The sequence below is a fragment of the Gossypium arboreum genome, chromosome 11 (genome assembly GCF_025698485.1).
Source record: "Gossypium arboreum isolate Shixiya-1 chromosome 11, ASM2569848v2, whole genome shotgun sequence".
Classification (NCBI taxonomy): Eukaryota; Viridiplantae; Streptophyta; class Magnoliopsida; order Malvales; family Malvaceae; genus Gossypium; species Gossypium arboreum.
The window spans coordinates 8,813,133-8,828,231 of NC_069080.1; the positions used below are offsets into that span (position 1 = coordinate 8,813,133).

Genomic DNA, 15,099 nt, shown 5'->3' on the forward strand with positions numbered 1-15,099 from the left:
TTGTTATATGATGTAGGGAAGTTATTAACATCAAATAAGCAACATATATGATACAAATATAGAAATAGATATTAAAATTATACATGAATTTTGATTTAGTATGTAATTATATATATGAAATTATATATGTAAAATTCTAATTGTGTTTTAAATGTATACTTAAAATTCTAATTTTAATTTAATCATATATATTTATAGAAATAAATACATAAATTTAACTTTATATTAGATCAATATAATTATTTATGTTTGTAATATATATAAATATAACATAATATTATATCAATAATTATGTTAATAATTTACAAAAATTAAATTAAATCAAAATTTTATATATAAATTACACAAAATTAAATTTCATATATAAAATTAGTTAATAGTTTTAGTGTTTATCAAACAAATATATGATATAACTTACTATTCAAGAGGCATCAAGCCTACGTCATCATACACTGATGACATAAGCAAATTTGCTTCGGCCTTGTTTCATTATTCCCTGGTACAAGTTCAAGCTGCATTAAAACATAACAAAATGAGATTTTGTAAGTTTTCCACACCAATATATTTTTCAGGCTCCATAGGTGAAATTACTTAAAAGGCTCCTAAAATTATCAATTTAATATTTATATTATTAGCAAAATCAAATAAAACTAAATTTTAACAAATCAACATTTACTATTTAAAAGAACATAAAATTTATTATTATTATTTATAATTCAATTCCAAAAAGATTTCATTTGCAAGGCGATAAAAGCTTCAAAGGTAACATTTTTAAATAGTAAATGCTAACTATTATAAAATTTGTCCTTATTTAATTCATTATAATAATACAAAAACTAAATTAATCCATTTGATGTAAAGGGACTAAATTGATAAGGTCACTATTATAGAGGGCCTGTCAAGTACCTTCACCTAAAATCTAATGTACGACTTCTGTCAACCTTATTATGATATTGTTTATGTAGAAAAATGGGGACAGTTTAAGCTGATTAATTGTTTACCTTGTGAAGCTATCAGAATTAACAAGCATTAAAACACAATAGAAGACAATTTCACGAATGAAACTCCTAACCCGGTCGGTCAATCAACCAATATAAGTTCATAAGCGTAATTTTCACAAGGTTTAAATGGTAGTGATGAATTAGCAAAACCTTATCATGTGTATACCACTAGAATCCTAGATACCAAGTTACTAGACACCCTTTTTTCTATTGAAGATTGGTGTGAACTACAACATGTCTGCCGTCTAGTTAGATTCTAGATGGCAGGTTAACCTAAAATGTCTATGGCGAACACCATAATGTTAATGTCAACTAACAATGTTACAGTATAATTGCTGTTCTCGTTGGTCAAAAAAATTGAATAGGGGCCTTCAAGGACATACCATGTGCTGAGTCTTCAACTTTCAATCAGTAATGGGTCTTTCCAAAGAAGTGCTCTATTTGCAAGCATCCTCCAGAAGGGAAACTATTTTGTTTAGCTCCACATTTTAATCTCTTTGCACTAACTGAATTCTCCTTATCACCCTGCATTGATGGAAAAAATCAATAGTTATGTACAGTAGGAATATAGGTAAAGACATTTATCAAAATTATTACAATGTTCTATCAAGACATTTTCTTTTGCTATATCAAGATACAATACTAAGTATTGCCAAAGATAAAATGTGCTCATTAAGTTGATCTATAACTTTGGGCTGGTCAAAAACTGATATTATGATCAACTGTTGAAACGAAAATTTTCAACTAAATATAGTGATTAAAAACTACTCTTGAACCCACCATTGAAGATTGATTCGCAGATCGCATAACCTTAATTCTACCACCTCTCCCATCAGCACCAACAGCAATTAAATCACCACTATTTTTAGTTGAACCTTGTTCAGGCGTTGATCCAAGCAGTTTGCCACGCTTGCACCATTTCCCTAAATGCCGTTTAGTTCCATCCGGACCTAGCAGCCCACCAGAGAAACAAATATTCCCTGTAGGTATGCAAATGTTCCAAAAAAAAAATATGTAAGAATACCAAATGCATATTCTGTTAAGAAATGACGCGGAAGGTAGTCCCTGGTTCAACATATAAGATCAATGCACTTGTTATGCTTTGGCTTTAGGAACACGCGGAGAAACCTACTTATGAAACTTGAATTACGACGATAACAAGATACCTTGTTCAGAAAGTGGAAGCGGAGTATCCATTTTAATGTTGAACATGGGCTTTATGGGAGCAGCATCTGTAGCATTATCAATATTTGAACTAGTTCTCGACCCTGAAAATCCAGCCATAGTTGCAGCTTCCATATTAACATCAGACACTGCCTTTGGCAGTGATGTAGCAGACTCTTGAATAATATTCTCACCATTTCGACATTTTAAATCAGGACTCGAAATTATGTATACATCCTCACCCATGTTTCCCTCATCGTCTATAACCACAGTACTTGAGCATCCCTCTCTACCATAATTGGCAGCCTTAGGACTATCTAGAGGGATGTTTTCCTTCTTTGAACTTGGTAAAGGTTTAAGTGATATTCCACTCAATTCCAAGTTAGGTTGTTGCAACCGCCTTTTTTTTTTAGAATTTTTGGCATCTGAATAATCGGAATTGTCACCCATTTTACTATCAGTCTTCTTCGAAGCTTTAAGAGCCCTCAAGACTTCATTATCTTTCACTTCAATCAGGGTCTCCATTTCCTGGACTCTTTTCTGATGAAACCATAAAACAGAATAACTTTCAGTAACATTACAACTCTCGTGCAAAAAGATATTCATAATGCTTCATAGCAGACTCACTTTCAATTTGTCTATCTTTGATTTTGCTTTCTCAAGTTTCTTCTGCAAACGAGCTTCACCTCTACCAAGAAGATTGCACTTGGCCATCAATTCTTTGTAACTCCTGTTGAAGTTTGAGATGGATTGCAACCATCAGTAATGGAAAATGAAATGGAAAAGATAATTGCAGCAATTTGAATTATTAATAAAATATATATTAAAGAAAAACAATGTCCAATATCACAACAAAGAAAGAACATTAGGACAACAGTCTTTTTTTTCTTTGCTCGTTTTTCAATCTTTGCATTTGGAATTAGACGTCATAAGCAAGATGAGCAGAAACGTTAATCTTAATTCCCGTTTTCTTTTTCTTTTTTTTTTCAATCACTAGCCTGCCACCATCCAATGACCCAATATACATTTGAGCGTTCGAAATTGATAGGGTGTTCCACCACAAGGAGTTAAAATTAAATCACCCAGCACTTATTACATGCTCAACTGTAACAACTGTGCATCAATGACAAGCAGTATTAAACTTCCAAAATGTATTGCTAAATCCCAGTAAACAAGTTAGCCAAGCCACTTAAATCTTAATACATGCTCAATTGTAATAACTGAGCATCAGTGACGAGCAATATTAAACTTCCAAAATGTATTGATAAATCTTAGTAAGTTAGCCAAGTCAAAACTAATTGAACTTATAAAAATTCATTATCTAGAAAACACAGCTAGACTTGTACAACGTAGCTTGAAGAAGGTAAGCAGATGGACTATGCAGAGGTGGTAACCAACTTACTTTTTATGACAGGATAGCGACCTAATCAGATTATCTACTACATCTTGGCTATTCCCTTCATTACCCAGTGAGGCTAACTTTAAAATCTCGTCTTGCTCCAGGTCGAAATCTGACACCCTATCATAAACCATAGCGAAACAAGGAAGTAACAAACATCATTAATTAGAACGTAGCATGAAGAAAGATGTAAAGAGGGTCGTAGGATTTCAAGGTACACACTCCACGGGGCTAAAGGAGAGATCCCGTGGATGTGTATATCTAAAGGTTCAGTTCTAGAGTGTCAAAGATAGAGCAAAAGTGCTAATAGATCGGTTTAGGTACGTATCTGATTTGGGTTTGGCTATTGAATTTTGATTGATTTATATGTTTGAGATTGGGTTGTGAGTTGAGTGCAAGTGTTTGATTTGTTTAATTGTTAACATAATTGGAACTGGCATTTTGACATAATAAGAGTATAAAAACGAATAAAAAAACTCACAGTTTTAGTACAGCAAGTTCCTTGGCTAGTGCCAAATTCCTTTGTTCCAGCCTTGAACATTCCAGAACTGATTTACTAAGCTCCTAGATTACAATCGCCCAAAAAAACTCAAAATCATTTAAATGAAACTCTAAAAGAAAATATTTTTTCCCCGATGGCATACAATAGTCACCTCAGATTTAGAACTGAGCTTTTGTTGAATGGATGCCTTTTCTCTTAGGGCCTCGTTTTTCAAGGCCATTTCCTTCCTCGCCTGATCTCTGAAATTACACAGCTAAAACTCCAGAAGACACATGATTTGAGAAATTGAAAGTAGAGAAATTTAAATTTTCAATTCAAATTCCATTTTTACTCCATATAACAACAGCGTTTTCTGCATTTCTTCAGAACGAAAAAATTGAATCAAAAAGTACCTGCTCGTTTATCTCATCGTGTTTCTCTTCATGACGTTTTAAGGATTCGCTAAGCCCCGATACTTTGAACTGCAACTTCTTCACTTCAAAGCGTAACGACTCCGCATCTTCCTCACGATCGATCAACTTTTGGGAGCAAACCGACTGGGTCTGGTCTCCAACTGATTGGAAATAAAGACGAGTCGCATTGTGCCCAACACAAGTCTGTTTGCATACAGGACAATTGTACTTCTTCGTAGAACTCGAAGAGTACTCAAACCACTGTTGTAAACTGTACGGTTCCAAAAGAAAACAATAAAAAAACGCCGTTTAGATATATATATATATATAGTTGAATATTAACTAAGAAATGAATGTGTAAATACTGACCAGAGCTCGTGGAAGACATGGCCGCAAATGGAGATGCATTGGAGATCTTCTACGATCGGTTTAAGATCTTCGTAGCAGATAGAACATATAGTTTTGGAAAAGGAGCTCTCGTTGATCATTGCTCCGGCTACTTCTATGCTCTCGGTTTTTTTTTTTTTTTTTTTTGCTAATTTTTCTTTTGGGGTTCGCTCCTTTTCTATTTTTCTCGGGAAAAATATGGAGCGGGATTTGAAAAATAAAATTGTAAAGGCGCCACGAAAGCTGCTAGGCGGGAAAATAGCTCAGCTCACGTGTGGCACGTGCACTTTTTAATCAGAAAGAGAAAAATAACCCCCATTGATTTGGTGACGGTAACGATGAACTGGAACACGAAAATAACCCCCGTTGATCAAAAGCAATTTCCGGATTCACTGTAAGCTCGTCTCATTGCAATTATCAGAAGAGCAATACAGAAGAAAATTATTTAAAAATTGCCAAAACAAAATGAATTGTACGAAGGAATATTTATATATAAAAATAAAGAAGACGAACGTGAATGAAAACTAATCGACATTGAAGAAATTATGTGGGTTAGGGTTTAGGAAAGGCAGCTACATTTCCATTGACAACAAGTACTCCGATCGTTTCATTTCCAGGATATCAAAGAATCAAAAGGGGAGAAAATGATATGAAACTCCCTCTTCTTTTTCTTTTTCCCCCTTAAGATTTGAGAAAAAATAAAATATATTCTATAATGGCTGGTTTCGGCTTTTATCTTTGCCGAAGTTTTATGGGCCATTGGATGCGTAGAACTCTAATGGTGTCAAGGAAGAGAAAAATAAAGCAAAGAAAATAAGGTTTTTTTTTTCTTCTTTACATTAAAATTTCACCTTAAATTTTGAATTTTTTTTTCTTAAAACACTCTTTGTTGTTAAAAATTAAGATAATCACTCTTATATTAAATTAATAAAAATACTATTAACATAAATATTAAATATAATGTAATATTAAATCATTAAAGTAATATTATTTTTATAATAATTAACCTGAAATTAAATTTTCTGCTAGAATTCCAATAAGAATGTAATTCTTTCACTGTTCAACCACCGACGACCAACTGTTGTTGGCCATCGGGACGTCGCCGTTGCAGCCATTGGCACTACCGTGTCCAGGGGTGCAGGTGTGACATCCTTACGGCACCCCAAGCTGGTTTAGTTTGGGTCAATGCTGACCCGACTGGGCCGGTTTAGCCATCGGTTGGACCATCAGCCCGATTTCACGTATCAAGCCCGGTTCGACCAATTTTTGGGTCATGGTCTCAGTTTTGGGCTTCCGGTTCCAATTTACAATATGGGATCCAATTTTCAAGTTCAATTACCTATTAGGCCAATTGTCTAACTTGAAATTTAACTTCTAAAAATATCATATTAATTTTAATTGATTTGATTAATTTAATTTTACTTTATCAAAATTAATTTTTCCAAAAATGATTTAGATTTTCCAAATTAATTTTTCAAGAAAATTCTTTAATCAAATTCTCTAATTGAACAATTCTCATGACCACCTAATTTAATTTCACATCGAATAAATCGACTCAATTAAATTATTCCCAAAGTCATAGAATTTTCTTCTGATTCAAATACAGTCGATCAAGCTTTTGTTGAGCTAGCGAATGGACCAATCGGACATATAAAATTAGACTCTAATGATTGCAATTGTAACGCCCCCACGCCCGAGACCGTCGCCGGAGTCGAGTATGAGGTGTTACTAAGCTTAATTTAACATATTTAGAATTATTTCTACATTCACAGCTTTTAAGCTACTTGCATCACAGTCACAAGAAAAATCATATCTCGAGTTATGAAACTTGAAATCAAGATCCGTAAATTTTCCCTAAATCTAGACTCATATACCTATCTACTAATTTTTTTCTAGAATTTTTGGTTGGGCCAATTAGTACAGTTTATTAGTTAAAGTTACCCCTGTTTCAGGACTTGACTGGTCTGACCTCTGTTTACTACGACCCACATTTCTCTCTGTAAAAAATCCATATGACTATGAGGTTTATTTCTCATGAAACTAGACTCAATAAGGATTCTGAGAATATAAAATACACTACCTAATTATATCTTTACAATTTATGGTGAATTTCTAAAGTTGGAACAGGGGATTCAGAAACTGCTATGACCCTGTTTCACTAAAATTCAAATATCTTGTAACATATAACTCATTTACCTGTTTCATTTGTTTAATGTGAAACTAGACATAATAAGCTTCAATTTGATATGTAGTCCATCACCAAGTTCAATTTCTATGATTTTTAGTAAATTTTTAAACTCGCGTCAGTGTTGCTGCAGTATTCTGTTTATGGCAAATTTCATCCCTTTTATGAGTTTTTATGCACTAAGTATCTTAATAATTTTCCTTAACATCAAATATAATCTAAACTAACTATTTTCATAATTTATCATTATCAAGCATTTCCTCAACCATTCCATCACCATACCATAAGATCATTTACACAAAAAAGGTATATTGCTATACATGCCATACTTAAATTTACAAGCCATTACCAAAAGTCTTCAGGATAGTGTGGTGAGCCTTGACCTATCCCGACTCTGAGTGGCTTGTCCAAAACTACAATGAGTAAGAAGGAGGAGTAAGCATAAATGCTTAGTAAGTTCATATGCAAATAATAAGTAACATAACAAGCAGTCATACCAATCAACATTAGCATGTATCACTAAAACACATATCACATTTTTAATCATTTTCATCATCTTATTACCTTATCGTGGTTGTATCAATACTCAACCCGAGGGTTAAATACATACCTGTCCAAAATATCCATTTCACATCACTTACCAATACGTCTCTTTACATCTCGAATATTCCTCCATTTGAGTAGAACTTTACCCGTTGAACACATCGGAATATAATTCGGATACATGGATAACTTGCACATAAGTGCCATATATGCAATCAAGCAATCATGTAACCGCCCATAAGCGAACTCGGACTCAACTCATCGAGCTCGAGGCGTTCGCATCCATAAGTGAACTCGGACTCAACTCAACGAGTTTGGATGCCTAGTTACATCTCACGAACTCGGACTCAACTCAGCGAGTTCGGACATTCGCATCCATAAGTGAACTCGGACTCAACTCAACGAGTTCGGATGCTCAACCATCCTAGTGACATGTCACTTGTATCCTAATCTATTCCTAAGGTTCAAGCGGGCTTTTTCTCGAACACTTATCCTTGCCGTCTTCCGTAGAATGCGAAATCAATACTCGGTAACAATTATATTTAACAAGTAGTTCACATAATTTACATATTATTTGAAATTAACCACAAAGCATACATTTCATAATAAAATTCAGCATAACATATAATTAACATCAATAACTTAAAATAACCATTATGCTACATTATTTACACATGAACTTACCTTGGTACCAAAATACAAAGATTTTGCAATTTAGTCCACAATCTTTTCTTTTCCTCGATTGAGGTTGATTCCACGTCTTTCTTGATCTAAAATAACACATTTAGCTTATTTAATACTCACATTATCAAATTAATCCTTAACTCAAATTTTGGCAAAATTACAATTTTACCCTAAACTTTTGCATATTTACATTTTTGCCCCTAGGCTCGGGATTAAAATTTATTCCTTATTCTTATGTTTTACAACATGCTGATCACTTTTCTCTTCTATGGCAACATCAAATTCTCACTCTAACATGTACTTGTGACTATTAGGTATTTTTACCGATTAAGCCCTTTTACTCGTTTTTGCTTAAAATCGAGTAGTACAAGTTGTCTAACATAATTTAAAACTTCATATTCTATCATAAAACATCAAAATACACAAATTTCACCTATGGGTATTTTTCCAAATATAAACCCTAGGTTAAATTATTGCTAACATAAGCTTTATCGAGTTCTAGGGATCTCAAAAACGTAAAAATCATTAAAAACGGGGCTTGGAATCACTTACTATGGAGCTTGGAAGCTTGAAACAAACCCTAGCTATGGAGAACCCTTGAAATTTCGGCCTAATGAAGAAGATGGACAAAAATTGGCTTTTAATTTTGTTTTTAATTCATTTTAATAACTAAATGACCAAAATACCCTTACTACTAAACTTTCCAAAAATTCCTTCCATGTCCTAATTTTGTCCATGAACTTAAAATTGGTCAAATTTCTATTTAAGACCTCCTCATCAATATTCCAAAACAATTTCATACTAAAACTTCTAGAATGCAAGTTTTGCAACTTATTCGATTTAGTCCCTACTTTCAATTTAAGCACTTTAGGCATAGAATTTCATCACGAAATTTTCACACAATCATGCAATCATATCATAAACCTCAAAATAATTATAAAATAATTATTTCTATCTCGGATTTATGGTCACGAAACCACTATTCGATTAGGCCCTAATTAGGGATATTACAACTCTCCCCTTTAAGGATTTTCGTCCTCGAAAATCTTACGATAAACAGATGTGGGTATTGATTTCTCATAGTTTCTTGGATTCCCATGTAGCTTCTTCTACTCCATGCCTTTGCCACAACACCTTCACAAGTGCAACATTTTTATTCCTTAGTTGTTTGACCTCTCGAGCTAAAATCTTAATCGGTTCTTCTTCGTAGGTCATATCTAGTTGTAGTTCAATTTCTGTCGGTGAAACTACATGTGAAGGATTCGAACGATACCGACGTAACATAGATCGTGGAACACATCATGAATCTTCTCTAATTCGGTGGTAATGCTAGCCGATATGCTCTGGGTCCAACTTTTTCAATTACTTCATACGGCCCAACAAACGCGGACTTAATTTGCCCTTCCGTCCAAATCTAAGGACTTTCTTCCACGGAGTCACCTTTAAAAATACTTTATCACCAACTTGAAATTCAATGTCCTTTCGCTTTAAATGCATAAGATTTACATCTATCTCAAGCGACTTTCAAACAATCTCGAATTATCTTCACTTTTCTTGATTTCTTTTATTAGATCAACTCCATAAATCTGATTTTCCTTGAGTTCAGTCCAATACAATGGCGTTCGACACTTATGACCATATAATGCTTCATAAGGTGCCATTTTCAAGCTCGTCTGATAACTATTATTGTAAGCAAATTCCACCAACGGCAAGTATCTTTCCCAACTTCCTTGAAATTCCAATACACAACATCTAAGCATATCTTCAAGAATCTAAATTATTCTTTCGATTGTCCATCAGTTTGTGGATGAAAAGCAGTACTGAAATTTAACTTCGTACCTAACGTGTCTTGCAACTTTTGCCAAAACCGCGAGGTAAACCTTGGATCTCTATCTGAAATAATCGATAATGGTATTCCGTGTAATCTAACAATTTCTCTAATATACAGTTCAGCCAACTTGTTAAGAGAATAATCCGTACGTCTTAGGGATAAAATGAGCCGACTTAGTTAATCATCAACTATTACCCGGATGGCATCTTTCTTTCCGAGTCAATGGCAATCTGAAACAAAATCCATAGTAATCCGATCCCATTTCCATTCAGGAACCATAATAGCTGGAGTAATCTGAAGGTACTTGGTGTTCACTTTCACTGTTGACAAATTAAGCATTTGGACACAAACTCGATATATCTCTTTTCATTCCATTCCACCAATACATTTTCTTCAAGTCATTATACATTTTCGTACTACCGGATGAATCGAGAAATAACCACTATGTGCTTCTGTAGGATCTTTTGAATCAATTCTTCATTCTTGATACACAAATTCGATCTTTAAACATTAAGCACCCATCGAACCAATTCGAAATCGATCCGTATCGACTTCACCTTTATTTTCTTTTGGCTAGCAAATCTTGATCATTTTTCGAGTTTCAAAAATCTCTTGTAAAACATCGGTCTTGCTCTTAACTCTGCTAGAATCGAACCGTCATCGACATTTTCAAGCGAGTGTTCATAACTCTCAAAGCAAACAACAACTTTCTACTTAAAGCATCGGCAACCACATTCGCTTTTCGGATGATAATCAATAACAAGCTCATAATCTTTCAATAACTCCAACCATCTTCATTGTCTCAAATTCAAGTCTTTTGTGACATCAAGTATTTAAGACTTTTGTGATCGGTATATACTCGGCACTTTTCACCATACAAATAATGTCGCCAAATCTTCAAAGCAAACACCACATGACCAATTCCAAATCGTGAGTAGGATAATTCCTCTCATGAGGTTTTAACTGCCTCGAAGCATAAGCCACCACTTTTCCTTCTTGCATGAGTACACACCCCAAACCATTTAGAGAAGCATCACTATACACCACAAATTCTTTACCTAATTCGGGTTGTACCAACACTGGTGCTTCAGTTAATAACTTTTTCAATTCTTCAAAACTCTATTGACATTCTTCCGTCCATTCAAATTTAACATCCTTTCGGAGTAGTCTAGTCATAGGAGCAGCAATTATAGAAAATCCATTTACAAACCGCCGATAATACCCAGCTAGCCCCAAGAAACTTCTAACTTCAGTTATGTTTTTCGGTGGTTTCCAATCAACAATGGCTGAAATTTTACTAGGATCAACCCGTATACCATCACCTGAAACAATATGACCCAAAAATCCAACTTCCCGGAGCCAAAATTCACTTTTACTAAACTTAGCATACAGCTGCTTATCTCTCAAAGTTTGCAAAAGTATCCTCAAATGCTCAGCATGCTCTGTCTCATCTTTTGAATAAATTAAAATATCATCTATAAACACCACAACAAATCTGTCCAAGTATGGCCGAAATATGCGATTCATTAAATCCATAAACACAGCAGGAGCATTTGTCAACCCGAATGGCATAACTAAAATTCATAATGACCGTACCTTGTTCTAAAAGCGGTTTTAGGCACATCGACTCCTTTACCATGATTGGTAATACCGGATCTCAAGTCAATCTTTGAAAACCATGTCGCTCCTTTTAGTGATCAATCAAATCATCAATTCTTGGCAGCGGATACTTGTTTTGATTGTCACCTTGTTTAACTGCCGATAATCAACACACAACCTCATAGAACCATCCTTCTTTTCACAAATAACACGGAGCACCCCAAGGTGAAAACTTCGGTCTCACAAAACCTTTATCATCAAATCTTGCAATCTGCGACTTTAATTCCTTCAACTCTGCTGGTGCCATTCTATACGAACAATCGAAATCGGAGTGTTCGTTATCAAATCAATACCAAATTCTACTTCCCGACTAGAGGCAAACCCGGCAATTCTTACGGAAATCGTCGCAAATTCACACACAACCCCTTGATTCAACTTTCTTTTCAACTTCTTTTGTATTAATTACATCGCCAAATAAGCTTCATAACCCTTTCTCGAGATATCTTTGAGCCGACATTGAAGAAATCACACTAGGCAATGCCTCGATTTATCTGATTCAACCCATGAGTTTCACCATTTTCACACTTTAATTCTATAACCTTTTCTTTGCAATTTATTTTAGCATCATGCAATGTCAACCAATCCATACCCAAAATAACATCAAACTCATCAAGCGGCAACAACATCAAGTCGGTAGGAAAGTAATGATCCCGAATCATTAAAGGACATTTCTTACATACTTTATCAACAATCACACATTTGCCTAACGGATTCGACACTCTAATCATAAATTACGTGTTCTCAACGGTATATTCATACTAGACACCAATTTCATGCACACATATGAATGAGTAGAACTGGGATCAATCAAAGCAATAACATTAACATTATAGAGAGAAAATGTACCGGTAATCACATCAGGTGAGGAAGTATCTTCACGCGCTTTAATAGCATAAGTTCTAGCCGGAGCCCTTCCTTGAGTCTAACCGGTGCATCCTCAGCTACATTCTTCTTGCTTGTTTCACTTCCACTTTTCTCGGATACCTTCCCTCGAGTCGCAACACTAGCTTTTACATTTTGAAATTTTTCTTTCTCGACTCTCTCTGGCGGTCTCTAATAAAATGATCAGGAGAACCACATCGAAAACATTCATTTGCTCTGCACGGACCAAAATGATTTCTACCACTTCGGCGGCACTTCGGGTTTAACAAATCTCGAGTTTCCTACCTTGGTGCGCAAGTATTCGAGATTTAGGACCCACATTTTGCTTCTTATAATTCCCATATAATTGTCCGGTGAAGCTTGGGAGCGAGGATTCATATTCCTTGACTTTCTAGGTTGCTGTGAAAATGAACTACTCATCGGTCTTTTCTTCCAATTTCTAGTCTCAGCCTCTACCTTTTTCTTTTCTTTAAGTAGTTTTTCAGCCTTGCAAGCTCGATCAACCAGTACTACTATTTCTTTTAGTTCAAGGATCCCGACAAATACTTTAATGTCTTCGTTAAGCCCGTCTTCAAATCGTCGGCACATCTTGGCTTCTGTAGGAACATATTCCCTGGCATACTTACTCAATCGAACAAACTCTCTTTCATATTCTGAGACTGTCATATTACCTTGCTTCAGCTCAAGAAACTCTTTACATTTCTGATCAATAAACCTTTCACTAATATATTTCTTCCGAAACTCTTCTTGAAAGAATTCCCAGGTTACCCTCTCTTTCGGTACCACCGAAATCAAAGTCTTCCACCAATTATAGGCTGAATCTCTCAACAAAGATGTAGCACATTTCAAACATTCTTTAGGTGTACAAGATAATTCATCAAATACCCGGATAGAATTTTCAAGCCAGAACTCTGCTTTCTCTGCATCATCATCAATATTTGCTCTAAATTCTTCACCCCTTGTTTGCGAATTCATCAACAGAGGTTCGTGAAATTTTATCATATCCATACCTTGAGGCATCGAGGTGCAGGTTGAGGAATTGGGGAGGTGGGGAGGTCGTACATTTGGGTTCGTCTGAGCGAACTCGATGTACCATGCACTCATCATTTGGAGAAAGGCTTCCGATCCCTTTCTCCTCCTCCCCGACCAACAATAGGGGTGGGTTTTCGATCGGTATTGCTCCTTCAGTGAGTGGTGCATTACTCTCTACTTCATCTGCCACAGCTGGATCGGGATCCATTTACTATATAAAAAAAAATTCATTTAAAAAGGTCAGAAGTCGTCACACTATCACAATTCATACATATGGCATGTATAGCAAAATCCGTACATACAACACGTAGTCTGAGAACCGACTAAACCTGCTCTGATACCACTAAATGTAATGCCCCCAAGCCTGAGACCGTCGCCGGAGTCGAGTATGAGGTGTTACTAAGCTTAATTTAACATATTTAGAACTTTGGATTATTTATTTCTACATTTACAGCTTTTAAGCTACTTGCATCACAGGCACAAGAAAAATCATATCTCGAGTTACGAAACTTGAAATCAAGATCCGTAAATTTTCCCTAAATCTAGACTCATATACCTATCTACTAATTTTTTTCTAGAATTTTTGGTTGGGCCAATTAGTACAGTTTATTAGTTAAAGTTACCCCTGTTTCGGGACTTGACTAGTCTGACCTCTGTTTACTACGAACCACATTTATCTCTGTAAAAAATCCACATGACTATGAGGTTTATTTCTCCTGAAACTAGACTCAATAAGGATTCTGAGAATATAAAATACACTACCTAATTATATCTTTACAATTTATGGTGAATTTCTAAAGTTGGAGCAGGGATTAGAAACTGCTATGACCTGTTTCACTAAAATTCAAATATCTTGTAACATATAATTCATTTACTGTTTCATTTGTTTCGTGTGAAACTAGACATAATAAGATTCAATTTAATATGTAGTCCATCACCAAGTTAAATTTATATCATTTTTAGTAAATTTTAAACTCGCGTCGGTGTTGCTGCGATGATACATTTATGGCAAATTTCATCCCTTTTATGAGTTTTTATGCACTAAGTATCTTAATAATTTTCCTTAACATCAAATATAATCTAAACTAACTATTTTCATAATTTATCATTATCAAGCATTTCCTCAACCATTCCATCACCATACCATAAGATCATTTACACAAAAAGGTATATTTCTATACATGCCATACTTAAATTTACAAGCCATTACCAAAAGTCTTAGGATAGTGTGGTGAGCCTTGACCTATCCCGACTCTGAAGTGGCTTGTCCAAAACTAAAATGAGTAAGAAGGAGGAGTAAGCATAAATGCTTAGTAAGTTCATATGCAAATAATAAGTAACATAACAAGCAGTCATACCAATCAACATTAGCATGTATCACTAAAACACATATCACATTTTAATCATTTTCATCATCTTATTACCTTATCGTGGTTGT

At 34.8% G+C, this 15,099-nt stretch overlaps 1 protein-coding gene across 1 annotated transcript; it reads right to left on the bottom strand.

Moving 5' to 3' along the window:
- Positions 1-311: 311 nt before the first annotated feature.
- LOC128284208 (uncharacterized) lies at positions 312-5,643 on the bottom strand. The gene is made up of 10 exons (XM_053022050.1): positions 4,828-5,643; positions 4,459-4,729; positions 4,218-4,319; positions 4,046-4,128; positions 3,568-3,684; positions 2,793-2,895; positions 2,168-2,705; positions 1,782-1,981; positions 1,385-1,526; positions 312-512 (listed from the first exon to the last, which is right to left on the bottom strand). Exons 1-9 carry the CDS (start codon positions 4,944-4,946, stop codon positions 1,410-1,412), a joined length of 1,650 nt encoding a protein of 549 aa, XP_052878010.1. The 5' UTR covers positions 4,947-5,643; the 3' UTR covers positions 312-512; positions 1,385-1,409.
- Between the last annotated feature and the right edge of the window lie 9,456 nt (positions 5,644-15,099).